Source organism: Cyprinus carpio, chromosome B21 (assembly GCF_018340385.1).
Source record: "Cyprinus carpio isolate SPL01 chromosome B21, ASM1834038v1, whole genome shotgun sequence".
NCBI lineage: Eukaryota > Metazoa > Chordata > Actinopteri > Cypriniformes > Cyprinidae > Cyprinus > Cyprinus carpio.
This window is the reverse complement of record NC_056617.1, coordinates 10,146,400-10,172,812: the sequence shown is the minus strand read 5'-3', so window position 1 is coordinate 10,172,812 and position 26,413 is coordinate 10,146,400. Positions and strand designations below refer to the sequence as shown.

Genomic DNA, 26,413 nt, shown 5'->3' with positions numbered 1-26,413 from the left:
ATAAATGTTGTTAAATGCAAATTATGTTGTGAAATGACATACAAATTAACAACAACAACAAAAAAATCTAAATTGTAAAAGTGTATTTTAAACTGTTCACTACTGTGGAAGCATCTTGGGGCTGTTTTGGAGATAAAATCCTCCCTGCAAATCTACAACAGGCCTGAGGTGCAACACATCAGATTATCTGGGCTAGGCCAACCTATTTCTCCACATGCAACCAGGAGAACGCAATTTGAAGATTTAAAGCAGTGCTCACTCAGAGAGAGATAGATGTTTTTTGAGGCAGAAGGCAATGGCAGTCATTGCAAAGCTAGGTTTGGTGGTATCACAATAAAACAGAGAGGTTTGTTTGCAGCAGAGATTTCTTTCTTTTCACTCCAAGCTGTCACGAGCTGAAACAGAGCATGGGTCAAAGACTAGATAAAGGCTCCTGAACCAGGAAACAATCAGGAGGCATGTGGAGCATTATAAGAAGCTGTACGGCTGCAGTGCACTTATTAATAACAGAGCCACTATGAATCAGTGTTAACATAAATGGAATGAGATACAATGGGCACAAAACAATGTGTAATTAAAGACCATGATCACAATAGAAATGTACACAATCAGACACTTTATTTGATAAATTTATTATAGCAGATAACCAATAGTTAACACTGAAAACTGAAGCTATGAAGCTATGTGCAGTGTAGTTACAGTTCATAAGAAGAAATGTGATTTATTATTTAATGTTAACATGAATATTAAATAAACTTAATATTATACAACTTCATATTTGTATTAATGGATATATTTTATACCTTTTCATTTTATATATTTAATTAAAATCTTTAATTAAATTACATGTATTTGCCTATTTAAAAACACAATAAGGGATTCATTTTATACAAGTTTCTTAATATATTATCAGCGATTTATATATATATTTGTTGTGATCTGTTTCTACTGATTTTAATAATAATATTACAAATATACAAAAGGAGGAAAAGTAAAAACTTGCAAGTTGCAGAAATATTTACATCGAACTTTTCAGACAGGCATGCACATAAATGAAAAACAAAGACATTATTGTGTTAAATTGTCCATAAAAACATTCCTATATAAACTGTCATATTCTGTTCAATGCAACAATTTATATAAAAATAGATTTGTGGCCAGTTTACACAGAAACCCTTTCCTGCATCACACTTCTGACACTGGTGTAGCCACAGGCCATGGACCTTCTGGAAGAAATCCTTTGGATTCTGTGGATTCTGGTGTCTGACCAAATACTTCCACTGGGTTACAAAAATGTACACGATTGACTCTTTCGGCTTTACCATTTAACCCACCCTGGCTGATACTGGCAGCTTGACAACCTCCAACTGGTTGACAGCCCCAGCTGAAGTTCTGACCGCTCTTCTTGAGAGCAGCCAGATGTTTAATGTCCAGAGTAGTGAAGGTTGTAAACTGCACTTGATTCCTTTTGCTTGTGGGAGAATGTAGAGGTTCGCTGCGAGTGGGCCTTGCCAGCAGGGTGGCAGATCTGACTGCCATTGGAGGCAATGGAGCCATCGGATCCCGCCTTGGAGGAAGCGTGTTGGTTCTTCGTCCCAGAGTGGCAGTTCTCTCCTCACCTGCAATGGCTGGGATCTCCCTCAGCTGGACTGTCTCCGGGCCTCTGCTGTTTTGCATCTGAACGGCTCTTGGCATCTCCACAGATGCTTGCATCACCTGCTTGGAGGTAGTCGCAATCGGCACAGCTCTGTTTTGCTCCGCAGCTGTGCCTAGACGTACCCAGTGATGCTTGTGCTCAGACTGACCCTGGCACTGAACCAGAGACTTCTTGCTGCGTGATCTTGCAGTGTTTGTGGCACAGTGAAGTAAGACTGCAATAATGACCAAGCAAGAGAGTCCGACCAATGCATAGATACAGACCTCTATGTCTGTGAACACACTAAACATCTGTATTAGATCGCTCTCCACTAGAGGTGGTTCTCGCTTGGGTTCTTCTGGTGAAAACGGGAAGTTGGATTTCTCAAGCAAGTTTCCATATCCGTTCTTTATTGGACTTCTAGGGCCTACAGTAACAAGCGCTCTGTCTGCAATGGGCTTGGTAATGAGAGTTTTATCCATATTGTTTATTGACTTAATTGTAGATACGCCACCACCTATTGCTTCTTGAAGATTGGAATTGGTTGCTGTTTTGATCGCGTTTGTGAAGCTCTCTTGGATAACCGTGTGTTGAAGTGTGTTCAAAGGGGATGTAAGGATCGATTTGGACACATTGTCTCCTTCCCCATCATCACTGGCCCGTTCAGTTTCTTTTTTGCCAGTCCCTGCAAACTGTTCATCTGGTGGGAATTTCACCTTCACCATGCCTCCACCCACAGCCAGTTTGCTCTTGCGTTTAGATTTCTGACAGGCCTCACAGATAGCTAGCTCTGCTCTGAGTAGTAAGCCCTGTCCCTCGGCTTCAGCGACCACAACAAAGACAGACCCTGGGATCTTCCGCACCGATGCTACCCTTGGGTCCAGTGAAGAAATGGTGAGGGAATAACCACTGGGATCGTACAGATCAAGAGGACTCTGGGAGCCATCGCTGAACTTCAGCCAGCAGCCAACCACTGCCTCCTGTTGTATAGAGTTATAAACATTTATTTAGACATTACATAAAACTATAACAGGCTCGTTCAAGTTAAAGCATCAAAGCTAGTCAACTTGGAAATTATTTTCAATTAGCATGACAGCTAGAACTGCATCTTGGCGATATATTATAAGTAGCTCTTTGGCATGATGTAGAATGTGATAGGCTTAAAAACCCCATGCATGGAGCTTCATTTATCCAAATGGATCAATATTTATGTTTGTGTTCAAAACTCAATTTGCTTAACCACAAGAGGGCACAGTGCTAAGTTGTTCCATAACAAGTTGTGGCACAATAACCCAGAGCTGTTGGCTAATACAGTAAAAGCAAACGGCACCACAGGCTGCCCTATATTCTGGGGTGAAATACATTATGCATTGCCTTAGGAGTTCTCCTTGCAAAGCCCATCAAGAGACGAATGAGGCCTCTTGCTGAGTACTAATAGCTTGATATTGATTGGATCATGTTATGCCACTCAGACCTGGCACTGGAACAGACAGTTACATGAAGAAATTTAGAGCATAGTTGTAGTCTTTGTACAACTCTTGTTCTTTACACTTGGTCAGTGCTTCTCATAGATAGTGATTAATGGTACAAGACACTAAAGACTTTTTAAACAACTTGGATGGATGATGCATTTCTTTAGTAGCTAATATATGAATGTCAATATACTCTGTGTGCAACAATAATTTAGTACCTTTATTTATTCAAAGATTTCAAAAAATGCAATAAAAAAATTGCAATTTTTTAATTATTAAAAGCATTAAATTTTTTAAAAGTATTAAATAAAATATTCGATTTAAAAGTATTAAATTAAAGATACTAAATCAACTTAATGGATGACGTATTTCTTTAGTAGGTAATATGGGTCTCAAAGTAATGTTAATGCAACTTTAATTTTGTACCTTTCATCATTAAAAAAAATAAAAATGCAAAAAAAAACGTTTTAATTATTAAAAGTATTTAATTTATTAAAGACTGAAAAGAGTCATTCATGCAGGACACATTTTTGTGTTGTTGAACTGTTTCTAATTAAAAAAAAAAAACAGTGCTCATGGTGCAAAATGCAATGCACAGGCAATATTGCATGAATCTATAAATTTGCACTATACTGTATGTCAGTTCAATGATGTTCAGTGATATGGACAAAAACAACAGTATATTGACATTTAAAGCAACTTGTTCTAATCAATGTTTACATGTCAACCGCAATTAATGTCATGTCTTTGAGGGGAGGCTTTTCTCTTGTCTATTATATATACAGTTATTTTTGGTTTGATTAATTAGCTCATAATTCGACGAATTAGACTGACAGCTACATTAATTACCTGCTTGGGGTAGTGTATGATCTCCTGTGTGGTTGTCTTGGCAATGATGGCCCTGTAACTTCCTGGGCTGAGCTGCAGGTTCAGGGAAAGGCCAGAGACCAGCTGCACACCCAGCTCTGTAATACTGACTTTATCATCCAGAACTCGGATCATCCTCTCAGCCAGAACCGAGTTTGTCATCGGAGACATCACCTGAACAACAGAAACCAAACCCAGCATGGCATCATTTCTAATTTACTTGTCTTTCAATTTAAAAAAAAAACATGCAATCCGTCTATGTGCTGTCTGTATTGTCACTGATATTAACTAAACCCAGACTAAACTTTGTTGTCTTAATGAATAATGAGAATCGTGCAAAGCTGACAGCTGTGGGCAGCTCTGTTATTATCACCATTACCTGCACAGTGGTGACTCCCACAGCCTTGCCTGTCAGCACGGTTCCTGCCTGCAGACGAGCGACGCTCGTATCACCAACTCTCAGAAAGTAGCGCACCAGCCGCGTCACATCTACCTGCCAATCAGAGCCAAGGAAGTATGCAGGAGATGGGCTGCTTGGATCTGGCGATTCTGCAGTGAAGACCGTAAGCACTCGAATCAAACTGTGCTGATACTGCAGCATGCAGCCTCGGCCCTTCCTCTCATCCTCTTCCTCTGTGTCCCAGCTCACTCTGAGAAACATGCGGAGAGAAGATGAACAACTCTTTTCCTCACTCTCCTGTTCTCAGTATATATATATTTTTTCTGCTATCTGCTATTTTACTATGCTCAGCAATCTCTCATCTTATAATGAAAGTCTCTGCAATGTCATAAAAAACTGCTGGGATATCTCTGCGGAACACATTCTCTATTCTAACAAGAAGGCTTTGGAGTGGTTTTAAAGTGGAAAAGTCTATATGAGATGGAACATCAAATATAGAAGTTCTGAGCTAGTTAGAAGAACCAAAAATAAAAATAAAATGAGTAAAAATTCACAGTGGAATACAAGATTCAAAATTTAAGAACAATTCACAATAAAAATAATGCATTAAAACATGATCAAGAACCCACCAAAAAGTTAATGTTAATAATTAAAATATATTTTAATATTTGTCCAATTTAAGAAAATAAACCACAATTATTATTTTTTTTATAATAAGATTTATTGTTTATTAATAATCTCTCTGATCTCTACCTTAAAAATGAAATCTCTGCAATGTAATAAAATACTGATTTGGAGCAGTTTTATAGTGGAAACGGTTCATATGAGGTGGAACATTAAATATGCAAGTTCAGAGCTAGTTTGAGGAACTAAAAATAAAAAAAGCAAAATTAAAAATAAAATAAATCACACCACAATTCAAGAAATCAAAATTTGATGACACAAATTTAAAACATCTTTAAATTAGTCAAATTTAAGAAAATTAACCATATATATATTTTTTTATAAATATGTATTAATTTGTAAAAGCAGGATTTTAAGCTTTAAATATCTGAGATAATTCAAAGTAAGAATTATACTCATCATATATCTATATTCATAGTATTATGGGGAAATGAAAGTAAATCTACTTCCTAAAAAATTCCTGACAGTTTAAAAACTAATAAATAATATTTATTAAACCGTCTAAAAACTAATTCATATTTTTTGACACTCATTAAATTCACTGACATACAGTAGGTTTAAATATTGCTTATATAATAATATTTGTCACTGTTCACATAAATGTATTTTAAAGTGCAAAATTATATTATACCCACAACTGCTATATGGATATTAAATGGCACCACCATCTCAAGCCATATGAAGCTTGCTGGGGCAGTGTGTCATTGGAAATACGCTTGTCACTTACTTTTTGTTCCCTGTGACAGGAACTCTCCAGGCTTTGATCTGACTGAGCTCTGAATCAGATATCTCCATATGCAAAGGGACTCGAGGCATCCATACGCTCACCTCCAGCTGTGTGCTCAGGTAGCTGTAGGTGAAGTTCACCATCATCCTCACTCTTCCACGTGTCTCCTTGCCATTAACATACACTGAATCACACCTCTCAGACACCTGTGTGTGAAAAGGGCAGTGAAGTGTAGTTCATTCATTTTTCACACTTCCTAGATCTTCCACATTCACTGTTTCTCAATGATGGAATCCAATTGTTAACCAAAAATCTAGTCTCTACATTTTCACTGATGTCTCATGACACCTAAATCTCTAAATATCTAATTTTGGAACTTTGTATTGCAGAACTCACAAAGTCTTAGATTACTGCATAATTGAATTGTGGTGTGACATTGCAAATTTTTACATGGCTTTGGATATAAATGCCTGCTAACAGAATAAATGTATATGTAAAAAAGATAAAGATGTTTTATGGTAATGCAGATATGTGTGTTAGTGTGGTGTAAGGTAATGAGCCCTGTGTACTGTACATTGTTCTATCTCATTAGGAAAATCTATGGGAACTGTTGCATCACTGTTTCATTCACCCCCAGTACTTCGAAGACTAATTTATAAACCACGGAGCACATGTTCTGAACTATGTGCCATAAAAATCTTTTCAAGACAAAAAAAAAGAGAGAGACTTGAGCACTTCCTCCTTTATTTTCAAAGTAATGTAATTTATTCATATGGTGGGTTATGGTGTGCATGTGTAAGAAGGACACAGCTGGGTTTGTGTGCAGTAGTTCAGTCATTCCTTGTTTGTTATTTACCACTGAATAAGTTAGTGAGTCCCTCCATTTATGTTTTAAGGCTTAACCTGGAAAAGACAAGCTCAGGAGGGCACTGGAGATCTTTATATCTTCAGAAACTCACAGTGAAAGTGCCAGTGTTTTAGGTGGAAAAACTCTAGAGAATGATCCAGTGATATTAAAAAGAGCTCAAATGCTTCATAATAAGCATGCAAAAAGAAGACGGTTATCAAGGGCACAGAATTTCAAACAAGTTCATTAAGGGCTAGTGCAGTGGCTCTCAACTGGCGAGATTGGCTCTGACAGGGTCGATGCAAAAATCAAATAATCAAATTATATAAGTGTGCAAATTAAAGGTAGCAAAATAAGTAGGCTTATCAACTTTTTAAAAAAAGAAAGGGAAAATAATTTCTATATATCTTTTATTACTGATGTCAAAGGTCCATTCAAACTCAGTCACACAAGGTCAAGGAGAATACATTAAATATGTGTTTGTTTACAAAAAGGATAAACATGGGTTTGTGAATTATTTCCTACTGAGAGCACTGTTGTTGTTGATAATTCTGCATATTGTTGGGCCTATACAGTTTATGGTAATGTGAATAAATTAGTTTGATTATAAGCACATTTTAGATAACTGTGTCTGATATCAGATTTTGGTCCTGAGGCAAATCCAGTTCAGAAGCACTGCCCCAGAGAACAATCCAGTAATAACAAAGGGCTCAAGCTCTTCATAATACACAGGGGAAAAAAGACAGGTGTGCTTTGGGTAAGAAACACAAGTTCAATAAGGGCTTGCGAGTCAACGTCTGTCTCCCTTCTCTGTTTTCTCTTTTTAGTTGAGGAGCTAGGAAGTGGTGGTCATCTAAGCCAAATTCGCTGACCCCTCTCTCATGTGCTCTTCCAGTTCTGATAGACAATTCATTCAGAAGCAAAGTAAGGCTGCTAATAGGAAGCACACAATGTGTGAGACAGCTGAAGCTGTCAAAAGTGGCTTGACCTTGACATGCATTACCTTCAGGACATCCTGGTCTGAAGACTTGCAGCGAGACGAGTTAGTGATGTCTGTGATGGAGCCATCAGCCTCAACTCCCAAAACTTTCACAGGCACAGAAACCCTCTTACCAGTCAGCACAGCCGTGTTGAGGAGCTCCGTATCCTGGAAAAAAGCACAACAAACAACACTTGTTTAACACTAAATGTGCAAAACTACATTTTCAAAATTGACATGCCCATACAAAAGGATAAAAGTTTCAAATTTAAATGTATTCTACATTTCTATTGCATATTTTCCTGAATTTAACCAAGATAATGTGATCTAGCTGGCTAACATATATGATGTTTGTGAATTTGCAAAAATGAGACAACACATCTATAAGAATCTGATGAAAAGTACATACCAATCAGTAATGTTTAACATCATATGTGACCCTGGACCACAAAACCAGTCATAGGTAGCACAGGTATATTTGTAGCAATAGCCAAAAATACATTGTATGGGTCAAAATTATAATTTTTTCTTTTATGCCAAAAATCATTAGGATAGTAAAGATCATGTTCCATGAAAATATTTTAGTAAATTTCCTACCAAAAATATATTAAAACTTAATTTTTGATCAGTAATATCCATTGCCCAGAACTTCATTTGGACAGCTTTAAAGGCAATTTTCTCAATATTCAGATTTTTTTGCACCCTCAGATTCCAGATTTTCAAATAGCTGTAGCTATCCAAATATTGTCCTATCCTAACAAATCATACATTAGTGGGAAGCTTATTTATTCGGCTCAATTAAAAAAAAAAAAAAATGCCCTTATGATTGATTTTGTGGTCCAGGGACACATATGCAAGTGTTTTCCAACAAAAGTGTTTATGACCAATTTATGAACAAAATTTTGTAAAGAAAACAACATTTATTGAAAACCCTAATATTTCTAGCAAATACTTTGCTAAATATTTTGCTAAACATAAAATAGAATCCTTTTTTGTTGGGGCCAAGGAAAATTTTGGCAGGGTAGAAAAGTGGGAACTGCTGGCCCAACTAGACAGCAAAAACAATCCTTGTTGAGTCCTGAATACAACAGCCAAAAACTTTAAAGGAGATTAATTTAAACAGAATTTTCTGTTTCTCAAACAAATAGCACACTAATTAAAGTATCCACACTTAAAATATAAATTTAAAAAACTTAAATAAACTATTCTATCACACTAATACATCTCACAGTGTCCCATTCCTAATTAGCACAGAGGTATGTACATATGGAAGAAAAATAATGCACTGTAAACAAAGCAGGCTAATACTTAGAACAAGCTCCTATGAAGTATCTCAGTTTGGTGGTGAGTAAAAGCTTAAACAGGTCAAAAATGTCAAGGCATCAGACTCTCTCTGTCTCAGTTTAATACCCTAATGATTATCTTACAGTGTGCTGCTGTGATGACGAACACACTAGGATGATTAGGTTTGAGCGTAGATTTAACTTCTAGACCCAACAGATGTCCACGAGCATCCTCCAAATGCAACACAACAGATGCTGACTGTGATTTGAAAAGTTACCGGCAAAATCCCACACTCTCATACCGGTGTTATTTCAGGGACAGGGTCATGCTGTGAAATAGACTGTTCCAGTAAACAAATCTGGCAGCTAGCTTATAATGGACGCTTGATATCAATAAATTGTCAAAATCTCTTTTTGCTCTATTTGTCCTAAACAGTTACATGATAAAAAACTATGTTATTATATTTTAATGGCTGCCGGTGAACTTGTACTAAAGGGATGCATGTGGATGGCTTTGGGAATTACGTGGGTGTCCTCATAAAATGAATGTCAGGGCAAATTCTGCAGAGGTTTGACCACTAGTAGTGGACGGTAGGAAGAGATCAAAGGGCGAAAGAAGTGGCACTGTGCCTCTGGACAATTAACACACATATACACACTCACAAAAACACACAGACAGAACAAAGACACATAAATCATGTATAAGGGCTGTCAATGTAGCTTTATAGTCAAAGATTTTACATGACAAATACTTGTCACACCAATGTGATTTCATTTTGAAATGTCCAAGCTTCACAGACGCCCTTATAAAACGTGACCTCAAAAAGCCTTACAAAAGTAAAAGGGATAGTTCTTTCAAAAAAAAAAAAATGTATTTTCGGTTTAACTTTAGTTTGAAAAGAATAGTGCCATGTGATCATAACACAAAGGAAATTGCTAAAAAGTAAAAACAAACATTCCCAACCGTGATCAGTGGTGCTATTCCCACATAGTCTCTCTGAATGGTGTAAATCCTCATGGTTCCTTCATCCCGGATCATGTTTTCAGGCAGCTCTAGTCGCCACGTGATCATCTGGCTCTCTAACTGATCACTCTGCTCCTCCGTCTCAAAGTCCATCTGCAAGACCTCCAGCAGACCTCTGTAAATACAACATCAGGACACAGTCGCATCCCAGTCTCTGCAACAAGTGACTTCAATTCATTTTCTGGGTCAAAAGAGACACACAGAGTCAAAGAGGACAGTGTGGAATCTTAATAATGAAAGCACAATCGGCCATCAGGAGAGATGGAGCTTCTCATCCACTTCAGTAGCATTAAAACACTCAGTATTCTAATGAGCATATCAGGTTCATTGCAGGAAAATGATTCAGCTCACACTGGGCCTTTCAGCTGGAACTTGCTTTGATAAAGTGCTTTTATATAACTAACAGAAATCAAACTTTTATACAGCTTCTTACGGTTCATGCATTTGTATACGGCATGCTGAAGCTCTCACGTAAAAGGAAGCTTTGAAAGCATCAGAAAAGTTAGTATCTGTGATCTAGAAAAAGCTTTCCCAGAGTGGACAGATCCTTTGAGATTTGATCCAAACTCTGTAAATCTTTATACTATATTGTCTTAAATAGCTTTCAAGACCATTGTTAAAGGATGAGGGGTGAAAAGTCATGAGAGTCATGACCCATCATCACTATGCTGTGTTAAGTGCTTCCCAGCACAGCGTTAACCTCGCGATTTGGCTCTTCACTGGTTAATGTGGAGGTCTCTGCTCTAATCTTGTGGAACGTGCTGGTCTTTAAGCTGGTCTAACACACTGATGCACTGAGGATGATTAAAGATAAGTGGGTCGTGGCTGGAAAACACGGAAAGAAGGGAGCTGAGAGAAGTACTCAGGAAGATACCACTTGCTGAATAGCAGCTGGTGACAGCTCCTGTTGTTGAACTACTATAGTTCGAAAAATTCAATTCAGCGTAAAAGACAATATAATCACTGTCTTAACATCATTCAGTGAACAAGTGAAATGACTTGATCCTGCACTGATTTCCTGTTGTGAAGAAGTAGAAGCTTGTCCCTTTAAAAAATAGCTAGTGTCCTTTAGTTTACATCTCAGCCATGATCTGCTACTTGCTAATGCTAGTCAGAAAGAGGTGGTATTATGTGGTTTCTCATTTTAAAGAGTATTTGATTGCACCAACCTGTTATACATGCAAGTGCAAGATGTGTCATCAATCATTTTACTTCATCATTATTTAAAAGTTTGGGCTAAGTAAGATTTTTTTAAGAAATTAATTTTATTCAGCCAGGATACATTAATTTGATCACAAGAGACAGTAAAGACGTTTATAATTAGTTTTAAAATTTCTATTTGGCAAGGAATCCTGAAAGAATTTGCTATGCTATTTTCAACACTGATAATAATGTTTCTTGATAATAAGAATAGAATAATAAGAAATGTTTGACCAAATGAGCATTTTATAATGCATTCTGAAAGATCGTGTGACACTGAAGACTGAAGAAGTAATGACTTCTGAAATTTAATTATAGCTATTTTAAATTGCAATATTACTGTTTTCACTGTATTTTGACCAAATAATTGCCAAAAAAAATTATCATCCTCAAACTTTTGAAAAGCATACAGTATCTGCATTTTTAATCAATTTGCCAACATAAACAAGTACACTAGATGACATCAGAGTTAAAATACATGGAACAAAAGTCATAAAACTTAAAATTAAATGTAATAATCCAATGAATGAATTAATCGTTATTACTTCTGCTTCCTGTAAATCTGAAGTCATCAATACTAAAAAGTATAAATATGTTACAAGCTGCTAGAACTTCAGTATATACAGCATTCACTATATTATAGTACAGTTCATGATACATGCTATACTTTGCAATAATAATGAGAAGCCATTGCCATGGACACTGAACAAGAGCTGATGAGACCAAAAGAAATATGACACCCAGATGGAGGCTCTTATTAACAAGATGCTCACAGTTTTCGAGACGCATTTGAATTGGATCCAAAAACACTCAAACTCTTTATATGAAAACCAAGCCAATCGCTCCCCAGCTTAGATGCACATAGGTAATATAAACTCAGAGCTCATTCTTCTTAATAACAGCAGAGGAGTTTTATGTTTTCTGTGGATACATGCAGCTGAGGTGATGGAAAGATATCACATTTTTATGGTTATTTTCAGTTGCTTTCCACATGAATACCTAATGTTATGGAATTGATTTGTGCCATTATTCATGAAATCGAGCGAGTTTTTCTCTGAAGCTGCTTTCTGTGCTTAATAAGTGTCTGTACAGGGTAAATTCGGTTAACCTGCACCTTTTTAACCAGTAAAAGATGGTCGTTCATTTTCATTCAAAATACCATCCTGCAAAAGGCGAACAGGTTGTCTGAACATCTGTTAGTACCTGAACAATGAGGGGGGGAAAGAAATTAGAAGGTTGTTTTTCTCTGTCAAAAAATGATTTTGCAATCTGTCACTTAATTCTCACAGTTTCAGAGGAAACAGACCACATCTGGCGATGTGCAAGGGCAGAAAAAGCTTTTTAGCACTGAAATGTGAACTAAGGAGAGTCTGGGTTCAGTGGTTTCTAAGAACAATGAGATGATGCAGCGACAGCTTGCCTTTTGCTAGTAAATGTGCTTTTCTTCTGGCAGGTCACAGAGATGGTTTGGGCGTCACTTCCTCTCCCAGGTTCCAGAGAGATGTCCCACAGGTTCGCATCACTGGGTCTGGCTGTGCTGAATGACATGCCTTTTCGTGATGTAGCTCTGTGAGAAGGAACAAACAAACAGACAGATAACATCAGTGGAAGGGTCTAAGCCTCAGGCGGACGTCTACAGTCTGCTGACTGACCGCCTGAAGCATACTGCACACAAACATGATAACACCTGGCTGAAACGGACAGTTGCGATCTTATTGGCTAATATACACAATCATTCAAGTATAAGGTTAGTAAGAAGTCTCTTATGCTCAACAAGGCTGCATTTATTTAATCAAAAATACTGTAAAAATATTGTGAAACAATCTCACAATTTAACGGTTTTCTGTGTTAATATATTTTTAAAAATGTAATTTTCAGCAGCCATTACTCCAGTCTTCAGTGTCAAACGATCCGTTAGAAATCATTCTAATATGCTGATTTGGTGTTCGAGAAATATTATTATACATTCTTATCATTATCAACATTCAAAACCGTTTTTTTTTTTTTTTTTTTTTCAAAAAAGTTCAAATAGCATTTGAACACTAACAGCAATCATTTGAAAGACAGATATTTTGTAACATTTTAAATGTCTTTACTAAATGTCACTTTTGATCAATTTAATGCATCATTGCTGAACTTACTTAATTGAACTTAAGGACAAAATAACTAAATTCGGTTAGCATCATTTTAAAAATTTGATGTTCAAATTAGCACATAATCTCAACATCCACAAGAAGAAGAACTGTATATCTGGATTCACTTTTTGAATTATATTTATGAAACAACATAATACTTTTGGATGGACAGAAATTCCATCTACGCTATGATAAGTCTATGCACATAAGCAAAAAATATGCCCACACTGGTTTATTATCTGCCCCTAAACTGTTATTGGTTGCTTCTCATACATCACAAACAAAACTTTTCTCTAAGTGGGTGTTTCTTGACCAGACTAAACTACTGTACAAACTGGACTAGACTTAATGATAATAGTCAAAAGGAAACAGATGGAAAGTAGACTAATCACAGGCTAATGGATATGTAAAATTGTAAGCACCAAGCTCAGTATTTAGCTACTGTATGACTGCCTCTGGGCAAAACTGAAAGGAAAAACACACAAACATGCTTGCACAGTAAAAATCCATGTATGATACAATGAATGTGTCCAGTACTAACTGAATGTTTGCTAGAGGGCATGTGTGTTAAAGACGCTGACCTGCACATCGAAAGGTTGAGGTGGAAAACGTTCACCTGTCCTCTGATGGACAGAAAATCAACAAACCCATCTCAAGCCCATCTGCGCTGACATCCCTTTCCATCCAACCTGACTCGTGGGCCACATTTATAAAAAATAAATAAATAAATAAAACAAACAAACAACATGTACAAACTCGCTAATGGCAGTAGAAGGAGATATAATTGACAGCTTTTAAATCCTGTTCGTAGGACCTGCTAACCATGGGTTGAGGTTAGTCGGCATGGCTCTCAATTCCCTGTTTCACTTGCCAGTTTTAAATCTTGGCTCAATCTCTATTGCAGAAAGAGCGATTGGACATCTAATATTGTTGTATTTATCAAGAGTGTAGAGCGAGTATGCCGCACTGGAGAATTTAATCTCTCTGTCTCCTTTGGCTTGGGCCAACATAACCACATGTCCACCATTCAGTTTAAAGACAGAGCCAAATACTTTTTTTTCCCTTCCATATCTCTCAGCTTTATCCAGCAGCCAGACAGTTTGCCGGTCCCTCCTCTCCACTGATGGGACTTAGAGACCGTGGAATCTTGCCACGTGAGAATCTCCCAGACATGTGCTGGAGTCAGGCGTCTTGGGAAGCACGGCCAGAGAGGAAACAGGTCACAGTGGGAGAAGTAGAATGAGCACGGCTGACAGCATTGTGACACACTGCATTATCTTTCCATGACCGCTCATCCATCTTTTTTTTTTCTCTGTTTCACGTCACACACTGCATTTCTGCCTCAAAAACAACAGATTTTCATGCAGTGTGCACAATGAGCCTTTGCATTAAATGACACATGCAGATGTGCATTTTAATGATTATTTCCCAGAATGTATGATGCAATAAATACACATGTAATGGGCTTTTATCTGGTATTGAAAATAAATACACGATATCGCGGCTGGTATCAGTTTACGTCACATGTAGATCTCTGGGATAGCATCTGTCTGTCAACCCCTGGGACTCAAGGGAGAGGGATTGGAGTCTGTCTTGACCCATTTTGTATCGTCATCATCTTCAGAGCAGAGACAGATGACGCCCTCAGTTGGATAATCCAAACATTTTTAATTCCAGGGAAATGAAGGGAAACAATGAAAGCGTGAGAGGAAAATAAGAGACAGAAAAAAAGAAATTGCAATACAGAGATAGAGAGAGTCTGTGAATGTGTTCTGTTTTGGTCCGCCATGGAAAGAAACACTGTATGCATGAGTAGCAAAAGAATTCAGTCAAATCTATAATGAGGATCTTGATGGAATAAATCTCTGCCACAAAATCAAAGACGGGCGAATATTGATGTGGGTCTGCGTGGTGCTGCCTGCAGGATGAAGTATAGAAAATAGAACAGAACTGAATTGAATTGAATAGAATTCATAACATTAATAAGTAGTATAATATATGAATATTAATTCTAATATTAGCAAATTAATAGTTTGTGTCCGTTCAAATACATGAATCATACAAAACATTTCTATCTACATACATGCACATTAATGATCTGTTAACCAGTAGAATAGAACCATTTAATATTATTCATTAATAAAAAAAATATATAATACAAATATTTTATAATGCTTAACAGATCATAGTTTGTCCAAATATATCAATATTTTTTTTTATCATAATATTATGATTAAATGTACATTATTAATCTGTAAAGGAGCAGAATAGAACAACATCATAATTTTCATATATCTATAATATAATAAAAAAAAAATCTAATAACAAAAGAGCCATTTCACAGTAACATTCATTATTAAGTAATGTTATATAATAATTATTAGCTAATGCTTGGATAGTTTGTCCATTCCAATATATGAAAGCAACATTTCTAGCTATATAGATTTATATTAATCTGTTAAGCAGAACATTAAAAAAGACCACCTAATTACATTTATTACATTAAAGTAATACACACACAAATATATATGTGTGTATATATATATATATGAATTCTGCGTAGTATATATTATAAAGGTAAACAAGTTCTTTTCTAAATTAACAGGTTCTTTTTTTTTCTAATGCACTGCACAAGTCACAGGGCACTTCATAATTTGTCATGTCTAGTGGGTGTGTGAACTAGTCTAGAAATAACTTTTTGGTGAAAAGAGATCACATCTCTGAAGGGTTAAAGACTTCACTAATTTTCAATCAGTGTGTGGATTATCTATCATAACCTCAGGGGTCTGGACTCAATCTTGGAGAGAGTAGTGAAGTGGGGCAGAGATTTTTCCCTGGATAAAATCAATCTCTTTGGGATACCAGCCTTCACCTCACTTTACTGCTAACACTGAAAGCGAATGTCCATTTGAGCCGGGGCTGGGGGCAAAGTAAACCCTATAAGAGCCGAGTGAAGGGCTGCATGGATATTGGGGGCTAAGGTGGTATATTGGGCTCAGCTGCTGGTCAAATGTATATCTCAGATCACAAACAGGGTTCCTCAACTTCCCAAAATAATCAGCACAAATACCATATTGTCCAAAGTGAGTCAAATCACTTTAGGGAACAGACAAAAATCACAAAAAAGTAAGTAAATAAATAAATAAATAAAATTATCCCCACTCCAAATACCATCTAAATTAAACTAGTCTGGGATTTTGAATATTGGCTTACAATATGGGTCAGAATACAATTTACCTAATCGGTTCTTATGGACACCCCCCCCCCCCCCCCCCCCCCCGTTTCATTTGCCTTCAAAACAACCTAAAACAAACTTCTAAGATAAAGAACATGCCTATAAATCCATTTTCACTCATTTATGTGTTCCTTCTCCATTGCTATGGGTTGAGAAAAAACAGATTGCACTGTGCGTCTTTGTACAATAGAGCTCTTGCTGTAATATGTTCACTTCTGCCCAAAGGACTCAAGTAGTTACTAGGTATTTGTTTTCTTGCTCCATTAAGTTGATGCATTATTTATGCGGAGAGAAGCCACACAAACAATGCAATGTTAAGAAATGAATGCTGCCAAATAATTTCCCCATTATTTTTCCAATTATGGAAGAGTGCCTTTGAAACTCCTCCAGTTGGAAAAGTGAATTGAGCCGGCACAACATTATTACATTCCGGTAATCTGTATACTGAGTGGGACCGTTACGTTCTCTCGGCTATGAAGTGGCATGACTATAGTGTCGGGTACTTGTTAAATTTACACTAAGCTTCTTGGGCATTTGACACATCTGTTGACTCCATGCCAAACTTCTATTCCAAATGGGACACTGTTATCTCAATCCCCAACGCACCTCCTCTTCATCTTATTTTGGCCTGACCAAAAGTCTCTTCCAGGAAAACAGTTGACATTTGTCGTGCCTTCTGAGAAAACCATATAATCCTGAACAGAGTAAATCCAATTTCTCAGCACTGTGTACAGATTTTTTGCAGACTTTACCAGATAGCAGCATGTGAAATGATTATAGCCCCGAAAGCCAGGATAGATCTACCAGACACTTGTTTATGCCATATTTTGTAGCAATCTTATTTACTTTAAAATGCATCCACTCTCATTAAAAGGATCGTTCACCCTAAAATGAAAATGTTGTTTTGGACCCCATTGACTTCTACTGTATGGCCAAACACATTTTTCAAAATATGTTATTTTGTGTTCAAAACAAAGGAAGTCAAATAGGTTTGGAACGAAATGAAGGTGAGTAAATGATTTTAGGTAACAATCCCTTAACGCAAAAATGGTAAATAAGAAACCATAAAAACAACCTACCTTAGTATAAAACGTTCAACTGGCGATGTGCTTGATAGGAACACATAGAAAGTGGCAGTGTCTGTGGTCTTCAGTGGTTTCGAAGACATCTGAATGATGACGGCTCCTCCGAGGCGCAATCGCATAAATGTAGGGTTTCCAGGAGGTGATCGTAGGAGGTTTACAGTCCCAATCTTCTTCATAGAGGTTCCATAGATCTGCCGCCCCAGGTCACCATGCTGTGGACCCCTTCTTATCTTGCTCTCTTGCGGGACACACTGACCACTGGGACTAGGTCTGATCTGGTAGTAAAGTTCAGCAACATTTCCTCTTTGATCGCCTCTCTGCTCCCAGCTCGACCTGCCACCTCCAGGGTTGAACCAGGCTGGGTCAGGCTTCAGGTGCACCAAGCAGAAGCCACCATCTGCCGAGATGGAGCAGCTGTCCCTGACCTCCCTGGATTCCCAGAAGGCGTATGCCGTAACACAAAGGTACCCTCCTTCGTTCTGTCCTGGGATTTTTTGCACCGGACCCTCGCTCATATCTTCCCTATTACCGGTTGCATAAAACAACACATACAGGGCAGGCGTAGAAGAACGTACTTGACGGGCCAGTATAAACGATCGGATCCTGGGGCCAGTGTGGATCATATGCAGTGGTATAGACTGCTCCAAAGACATGGGACCATAGCTGACATTGATGGCTGGCTGGCCAGTGAGTCCAGTGAGGATGAAAGGTTGCCTTTGTGCCCGCAGGCTGGAGTTGTCTATTACGTCCGGCCTGGTGTCTCTAAGGAGGAGGTAGTCTGCATTGATGATTTGATAGTTCACACTTGGAAGAGCAGCGATAGGGGACAGGGATCTTGGGTCATCTGACAACTCCACAACCTTCATTCCTTGAGGACGAAACAGATCAAATTAGATTAAGCATAATAGAGCATAAGTATGAGAGATTATAAAGTATTAATGCAATTTCAAGTAAAGGTTGTACAAGTCACATAACCCTACTGGCCCCTATAGCGCATTTTTTAAATTAGTGGTTTCCAAATGGTTTTGTTTCAGTAGTGACACAACCCCATTTCAATAGAATGTTAATGGTTTTATGCTCTTGGCAGCCAAAAATGTGCTGCACAAAAGCATTGAGATTGTCTTTATTGCATTTAAGGCCATATAAAGAAGTTTGTATATTCTTATAACTTGCATAGTTTTCTTAATGGGTTTGAGGGATAAGAGCATATCATACAACCTGCCTTCGTTGGCATGTATCTATTCAAATGAACTTGAATTAAAAAAAATAATAATAATTGGATGCATCTGTTAGGGAAAAAATGTAAATAAGATTGTCTTATTTAGATATTGTCTTCACTAATTTAAAAGCACATCTATTTTCCTATCCTAATTATACATTATTAAATGGTTAGTTGCATTTTATTATTTGCATTTTATTCCTGTCTCCAACTCCAATGCATTTTTGAATCACAGCCCACTAGTTGTGAATGACTGTTCTATAGGAATCTGTACTAATAAAACCTTTCATTCAAAAACACTGTAAAGGCAAGGTTATTTTCACAGAACATTATGCTTGGTAAATATGCTATCAAAACTGTTTTGTATGTTCTAGACAGCTATACCTCAGTGCTCTTGCTATTTCTACATTGCAGAGTTGTATTTCAGGGAAGTCATTTGCTAGATGGTGTTCCTTCCTCATTCAAAAAAAAAAAAAAAAAAAAATGATTGGTCTAAACCTGTCAGCAAAAACCCATCATTCTGTTGCCATCTGAAACTCTCCCCAATGTGCTAGTCTATAATCTTTTCAGAAAACATTTCCATAGATGTCAAGCACACAAAATCTTTTTGCTACTTCAATAGCACAAAACACAACATTTCCCCTCTTGGTGCTGGATGATTTGGAATAAAGCAACGCAGGGGGAGGCAAAAATAGTCAACATCACTCTGATCAGGTGTACTGTGTGTCCGGACAAGCAGCTTGTCAAATCACTCATCTGGGAGAGATGCTTTAACCTTTACCTTCTGACAGGCTGCAAGGGCTACATTGCCTTCTGATTGCTAAAGTGTAGCATTGAAAAGCTGGAGGTTGATCTAGACACGCTGTGCGTTTTTAGAGGAGTTTGTCAAATGCCGGTCCATGTGTCATGCTGATGTGTGAATGTGATTTCTATTCCTAAAGAAAAAATCCTTCAAGTAAGGCAACAACAGCTTGAGAAAACTTGATTATTTTTGTTTATATTTGAATATACATTTTACTGAAATAATACACTGTATCTCACTATACTAGCGCGTATGTTCAAAGAAAGAATGATTTCATAGTTTTTTTGTTTTTTTTTTTAATTTTCAATTGATCTGATTTTTCACACTACATTTTCTTTTAATCTAAGCAGAGTTGAGTCAAACCAATCTGTCACAGGACAGAAAATTGTCAGAGACCCGATTTTGTGTAGTATAGTCATTGTTGTTTCATGCTCTAAAAGAACCGACACACTATATTAACAAACATATGTAATATAATAAACTATAAAATATTTTATCTACATGCCAAAGTGCAAAATATAATGTTCAGTGATAATAATAATAATAATAATAATAATAATAAGGGCTGACAAAGAAGTAACTAGAGAGAGTGTTTCATTTTTTGTTTTCTGTTTTGTTTTTCCCCCCTTGGGCTTGCAAGGCAGTTTTATCTGCTTGTATTTGATATTAAACACCTGATATGTGTACCTGGAATAGTTTTTTGCAGCCTCTGTAAGTAGATTATACACAACTCCCTGGACAACACTTGAAGGTGAGCAACTTCCAGTTAAAAAGAGCATGTGTAAATGAGGTTAAGGCAGTGAGCAGAGTCCACAACAGGACATTTTAAGCATTATAAACCTGTATAGTTCTTAGAGAAGATTGTTGGGAGGAAAAAATCCATTATAGTCCTACAGAACATTGTATGAATTCATAGACAATCCTCATTTCTGTCCGTTTTAAAATCTATCTTCATTTATGTTTTATGGATAGTAAGTAAAACTAATTCACATAAAAGTCCAGTCAAAAGAAATATTTTTTAAACTGATACTTTATGTTTGACCTTTAATTTCCTGTCTGTTAAATCAGGTTATCTCTGCCTATCAAGCTACACTTTGCTAATCAATGTGATGATTTGTCCTACTGGCATCCTATTGACTTGTATAAAAAAGCATACAGTAGGAGTCTAATAATATATTTGCATCTCAGATTAGGAATCTCATGTGTGAAAGTGATGTTTCAAAGTAGGTTAATGGCTGAGCCCAAGGGTAAAAATGGACTACTGTCTGTGCAGTGTCTAAGAACATTAGGCTAAACATGACTGAGTTTGCACAGCTCAAACTAGGACTGAGCCTCTGCATTGATGACAAGCCTATTTGTCAGACTCTCTCATTTTTAAATTGCTCCTTTTGGCACTAATAAAAACTCCACAGCATATCTTTTCATAATTAGGAGCTTTCCAAGTATGGTTTTATTCAATGTGAATCAAGACGATTCCTCTGTTTCACTATAAAAAACCATAGCATAGACTTCAAAACAACTGTGATAAAGTTTTAATTCCACAATTAAATAATCAACTTTAAGTAATAACTAAGCAGCTATTTGCATTCTGCAAGTAATTAAATAAGCAAATTGTAATTAAATCCATAGTTACTTTGTATGCAAAGCAATCTTAATAGCCATAGGAATCCAAAGAAACATTTATATTAATGATGCTTGCTTAATTGCACAATCACATACAAAAAGTTACTTCCAATAAAGTTCACAACTCAGGTTACAATTGTAATATGCACATAACTGATATTAATGCAAACATTTTCACAGGTCTTTCAGCTCATACACTCAAATGGTAGATTCTGAAATCTTCATGATAAATGAGAAGACATGGCTATTTATGGCCAAACAACTGCAATAAAGTCCATCTCTTACCGGATATTCTGATGCAAGATATTATTAAAATATAAATAATTGATATTAAATTATATAGAAATGTCCAACAGCAGGAAATGACGGATATGAGAGGAATGTCTTACCTTCAGCACAAGACATGCACAACGCTATAACCATCAGCAACATTGTGCTCGTTTGTACAAACAAGCCCAAACTGGAGCCTAAATTACTTAATTTCTCTAATGCATTCTTTAAAAAATTGAAATTAAAAAAAGAACAAAAAAAAAAGAAAAGAAATAATGACGTGAGCTTTAAAATAAATTTACAAATCAAAGAAAGAAAGTGAACGTGGTGCGCTCATGTAATTAAAATTAAAATCAGTTGTCATGGCAGCACGCACTCAAACTTTTTCACTTATGACAAAAATACAAACAAGCAAAAAAAAAAAAAAAAATACATGTAAAAGTTAAAACTAAGCGCTGACACGATTCACGCGCTGCTGTTTCTGGACCTCACGTTCATCTGAGTCTGAACGATTAGATGTCACAAGCATAATCCTCAGCAAATGAAAAACGTGCGCTTTATGTTGTCCTGAAGCCCCTCAATCTTGCATGTCACTGTCATGTGGACAGACAAGCAGCAATACCAGTGATATTATCTTAAAAGATAACCCTTGAACGAGCGTCAGACGATTTCAACTAACAGTCTGCAATGTGAATTGTGAATTTATGAAACACGTGCAGGAATAAAAGCAAAAATTGTCAGTTGTTTCATGGTAATACTATGGTTGTGTAAATGTAAGATTTAAGCATAAAATCTGAGGTATAAGACTTAGACCAAAAATATTCAAATAGTATTTTATTACTTGAACATTGCGTTCAACTATGCTATAGTTGAAGTTATATTGTGTAGCTTACAAACACTTCAGTGACTGAAGAGTGCTGCGGACCTGCGGTGTAGCGCGCAAGCGTCCCCTGTTGACAAACTGTGCTAAGCAGAAGCAAATTTGTATGGAAATAGCTACACAGAAAAACTGGACATTTACAAAAAGACAGGCCAGCGTGACGTAAAATACTGACAGTTCGCTTTGAGTTGTTCATCAAAATAAAGGATAAGTGCTCTTCTGCAAAATGTGACGAGGCTCATACTTTTAACTCCAGTGAAAGAAAATGTATGTAGCCAATGTTTTGGACACATACCTTAAGTTTTAATATTTCAGTTGTTTCTCTAAAAATGCAGTTAACGCTTTTGCAGTGACAGGGCACGTGCAGGGCCGGATCTATCTGGCTGGCACGGGGTGGCAACTGCCACCCTGCCAATTTTCATGTGCTACTGGCACGGGGTGGCAACTGCCACCCTAAGAAAAAGCTGTGCCACCAAAGAATTATCACAGAATAAAATATAAATGTAAGCAGTGTTTCATGTGCTACTTTACAGCCGCGGCGATGACGCAAAATAATGGCAAAAACACGTCTTTCAATAAGCTTTGCACAACGGTAGCACGCGCACGCAGCATGCCAGTGTAGTCGGCTTCATTAACAAATGACTCTTATGAACCGGATCTTTTTGAGTCAAAACCACAAAGCGCGGCCTAGTTCACTAACGAATTGTTTTTACATTCGTGAATTAGACAATTACTGCTTTTCATGTAACTCAGGGTCCTCCGAGAAATCTAATCCCGTTCTGATGTCTGAGATTACTTTTTCAGATTCGTAATTGTTTGGTGATCCGCTTCTCCGACTGCTCGCTCCACTTTCATCTTGAGCCGTAACAATAACATGAAATCAATAAGATGCCCATCACGGAAACTAATTGCAGAGTTAAGAATCTAGTTGTATTGCAGTTTTCTCGATTGTTAATATATTTGATTTTAGTTGCCCCTTTTTTCCCCTCAAATCATTAATTCAGTTTTCAAAGCAAAGACACATTTCTCAAAAAGTTTAACAATAAGTTAAACATTAGATAGCAAAACTGATCACACACCAATCAGAATCTCTGCATCCTAACAACGGAGAGAGGAGAGAGCTGAGCCAATCATCTAGGCCTACATGGGTTTTATACTTACACATACAGTATAACCAGGGGCGGACTTACCCATTAGGCAAAGGTAGGCGACTGCCTTGGGCCCCCAAAAGCCAAGGGCCCCCTAATGCTTTTCATATAGGAGGTGCGCATTAAGCGCGGACACGCGAACGGTTGCTGTTTACGGTGTTTATGCACGACAATCATCTGCGCGTCCGAGTTGAACGTGCTTCTTGTGTATCCAGCTTGTCGCAAAATAAAATTGTATGCATCTAAAGCTGACTGCCGCACGAGCGCGAGGTCCCTCTCCCAGCGCGCGCGCACACTTCTCTCTCTGCGTTCAGCGCGCGGCTGAAAGGAGCTGCGCTTTCAGTTAAAACACTGACATGTTGCTTCTCTAATTTTACATATAAGTATAGCTGAAATCACAGCACAGCTATTGTCTTCAAGCTATTCTGTAGCCTATTTGATTTTTATCAGACGACGGCACGATTAAAAAACAGGATTTTTTGTGCAGATTAACTTCTCGGAAGGGAGAGCTGGTTAGTCTTAATGGGTCGCGTTTCAGTCACTATTTCATATTCATCTGGTTGTCTGACAACAAACAGTCAAATGTATCAATGAAAACAGTTTTGAGAATTTTGCTGCATCAAAATACAGTATGTGGCACAGAGAGGCAAACAAATGTAATAATAAATAATAATTGTACATTTTGCATGTTCAGAAGTGAGCTGCCCTGTCGTGCGAAAATGCAAACAGGTTTGTGTAAAGTGCTCAGTGCAAAGAAAGAGAAGTAATAGGAAGCTAGTATTTCTGTTTTTTTTTTTTCATGTGTCTAATAGACATGAACAGAGTTCTTTGAAAAAACATCTATGACCTATGAAACATGTTTACTCTTCATGCTCTGTTAACTATGGTTTCACTAATAAACATTTATTGCATAAAGGATCATTATTTGTCCATGCCCATGTTGATTAGATTAAAAACTTGAAGGCCCGGTTTCACAAACAGGGCTTAGCTTAAGCCAGGATTTAAGATATTAAGCAAATTTTACAAAAATGCCTTAAAAGAAAGTGTTACAGGTGTGCATCTTGAAACAGAAAAATAAGTTTTAACATATGTCAGAGCAAGATATTTTCAGCTGAGACAGCTCAAACATGCATTTTAGTCTGGGACTAGCTTAAGCCTTGTCTGTGAAACCATGGGGAAAATATTCATTTAAGGTACATTTAGAACAGATAAAAATGTGCGATTAACTCATGACAATCATGCCATTAATCGTGATTATATATTTTAATTAATTGACAGCAAGTTAAAATGACTAAAATAAAATGTAGGCTTACGCTGGTAACTCACATTTTCATTTTTACCTGATAAAGTACCATTTATGAGCTGAGCTGTTTTGTTTAGAGCTGTTACCAGGGAAACCACTATATTTCTGTCTCCAAAAGCACCTCCTACTGGCAGAGAATGAATGTGCATTTTCAATAATCCAGTCTGCAGTTTTTGTTCAGACCAATGCGAATATTCACCCACTGCTAAATGAATAAATTTAAATTAAATAATCCCATTAGAACATGTACATAAAAAATGTAGAAACATTGGACACAACAATGCGGCACCATTGTGCAGCAGCAAGCATCACGACAAAAAAAAGGACCTCGAGGGTTGATCTAGGTAAATGTGTGCAAATGTGAGTATACCCAAATCCTATATCTACCCAGACACCCCAATCAACTAAAACACCTTTTTGAAATGATTACAGTACAGTACCAGCACATTGGATAGCAGAAATGACTGCCTACATATAAACCAGTAAACTGTAGCACATGTTGTACACCTTCAAGCATGTGACTGTCAAATTGTATTTGTAACCATTTTTATGTGTACTGCATTTTTGCGGAACTGCAGAAATGACTGCCTACAGATATAGCTAGTCTTGTGTCAGGAGACCAAGAAACTGCTATAGTACTGTATACTGTGATGAAATTTGACCAAATGTGCAGAGGATGCTAAATTTACTTTTATTATTATTTATTTATTTATTTATTACTGTACTGCATTGTGGTACAGGCCAAGTTCATACAATTCTTTGGTATTTAAAAAATAATAACCCCCCCCCCCCCAAAAAAAAAAGTTAATTGCTGAATTGTACATCTGTATCTGTAATTTAATTTATGTATACTGTCATAGACATTGAGCTGCAAAAATAATTCCTCAATCCTAGTAAGATTTTTGTTGTTGTTGTTGTTACAGTGTTATTGATCTCAGTGTTCACACGGCAGGAAAGTCATATGTGTATTTGAATTGTAAGCATTTACAGGTTTTTTTTTTTCAACTGCTTACACAGAAAATCTTTACTTGTCACACAATTTCTGAAAGCTGATACTCAAACACCAGAACCACACACAAAATCTGCAAAACCATACACTAATTTTCAGTCTTTGACTCTTTTGAAAACACTTTTTGCAAAACACAACACACAATTCTTTGTGTAACACAAAAATCTAACAGGAATTAATTAAATGTTTGCTTTTGAGATGTGTTTGTGATATTTTGAATGCAATGCTTCATTTTGCAAGAGATGTGAGGCATTTTGCATTTTGTGTGTGCAATTCTTGGATTTGTGTGTAAAGTTTTGAAACAAAGAGGCAAAGTTTTGAAAAACTGTAATAACTAGATTGAAAAGTTTGAAAGACAAATTTATGCTGGCTTGTCTTAAAGTCTTGTTTAAAAAACGTAAATGGTTTGGTCAATTAGATGTTCTAGACGTTTGCTAAACTGTTGCTAGGATATTCTGGGTGGTTGCTAGGCTCTTGCTTTGCAGTTGCTGGGTTGTTGCTAGAGTATATGGTTGACAGAGTTTGTTCTGGGTGATTACAGACATTCCCAAGTCTGTTAATAACAGAAAATCAAACATTGTTTTC

General features: G+C 37.0%; 1 protein-coding gene across 1 annotated transcript; it reads right to left on the bottom strand.

Annotated features, from left to right (window-relative positions):
- Positions 1-860: 860 nt before the first annotated feature.
- LOC109054925 (transmembrane protein 132D-like) lies at positions 861-22,058 on the bottom strand. Its single transcript, XM_042748286.1, has 9 exons — positions 21,608-22,058; positions 17,569-18,442; positions 12,540-12,686; positions 9,860-10,034; positions 7,637-7,780; positions 5,787-5,992; positions 4,355-4,625; positions 3,958-4,149; positions 861-2,616 (listed from the first exon to the last, which is right to left on the bottom strand). Exons 1-9 carry the CDS (start codon positions 21,648-21,650, stop codon positions 1,186-1,188), a joined length of 3,483 nt encoding a protein of 1,160 aa, XP_042604220.1. The 5' UTR covers positions 21,651-22,058; the 3' UTR covers positions 861-1,185.
- Between the last annotated feature and the right edge of the window lie 4,355 nt (positions 22,059-26,413).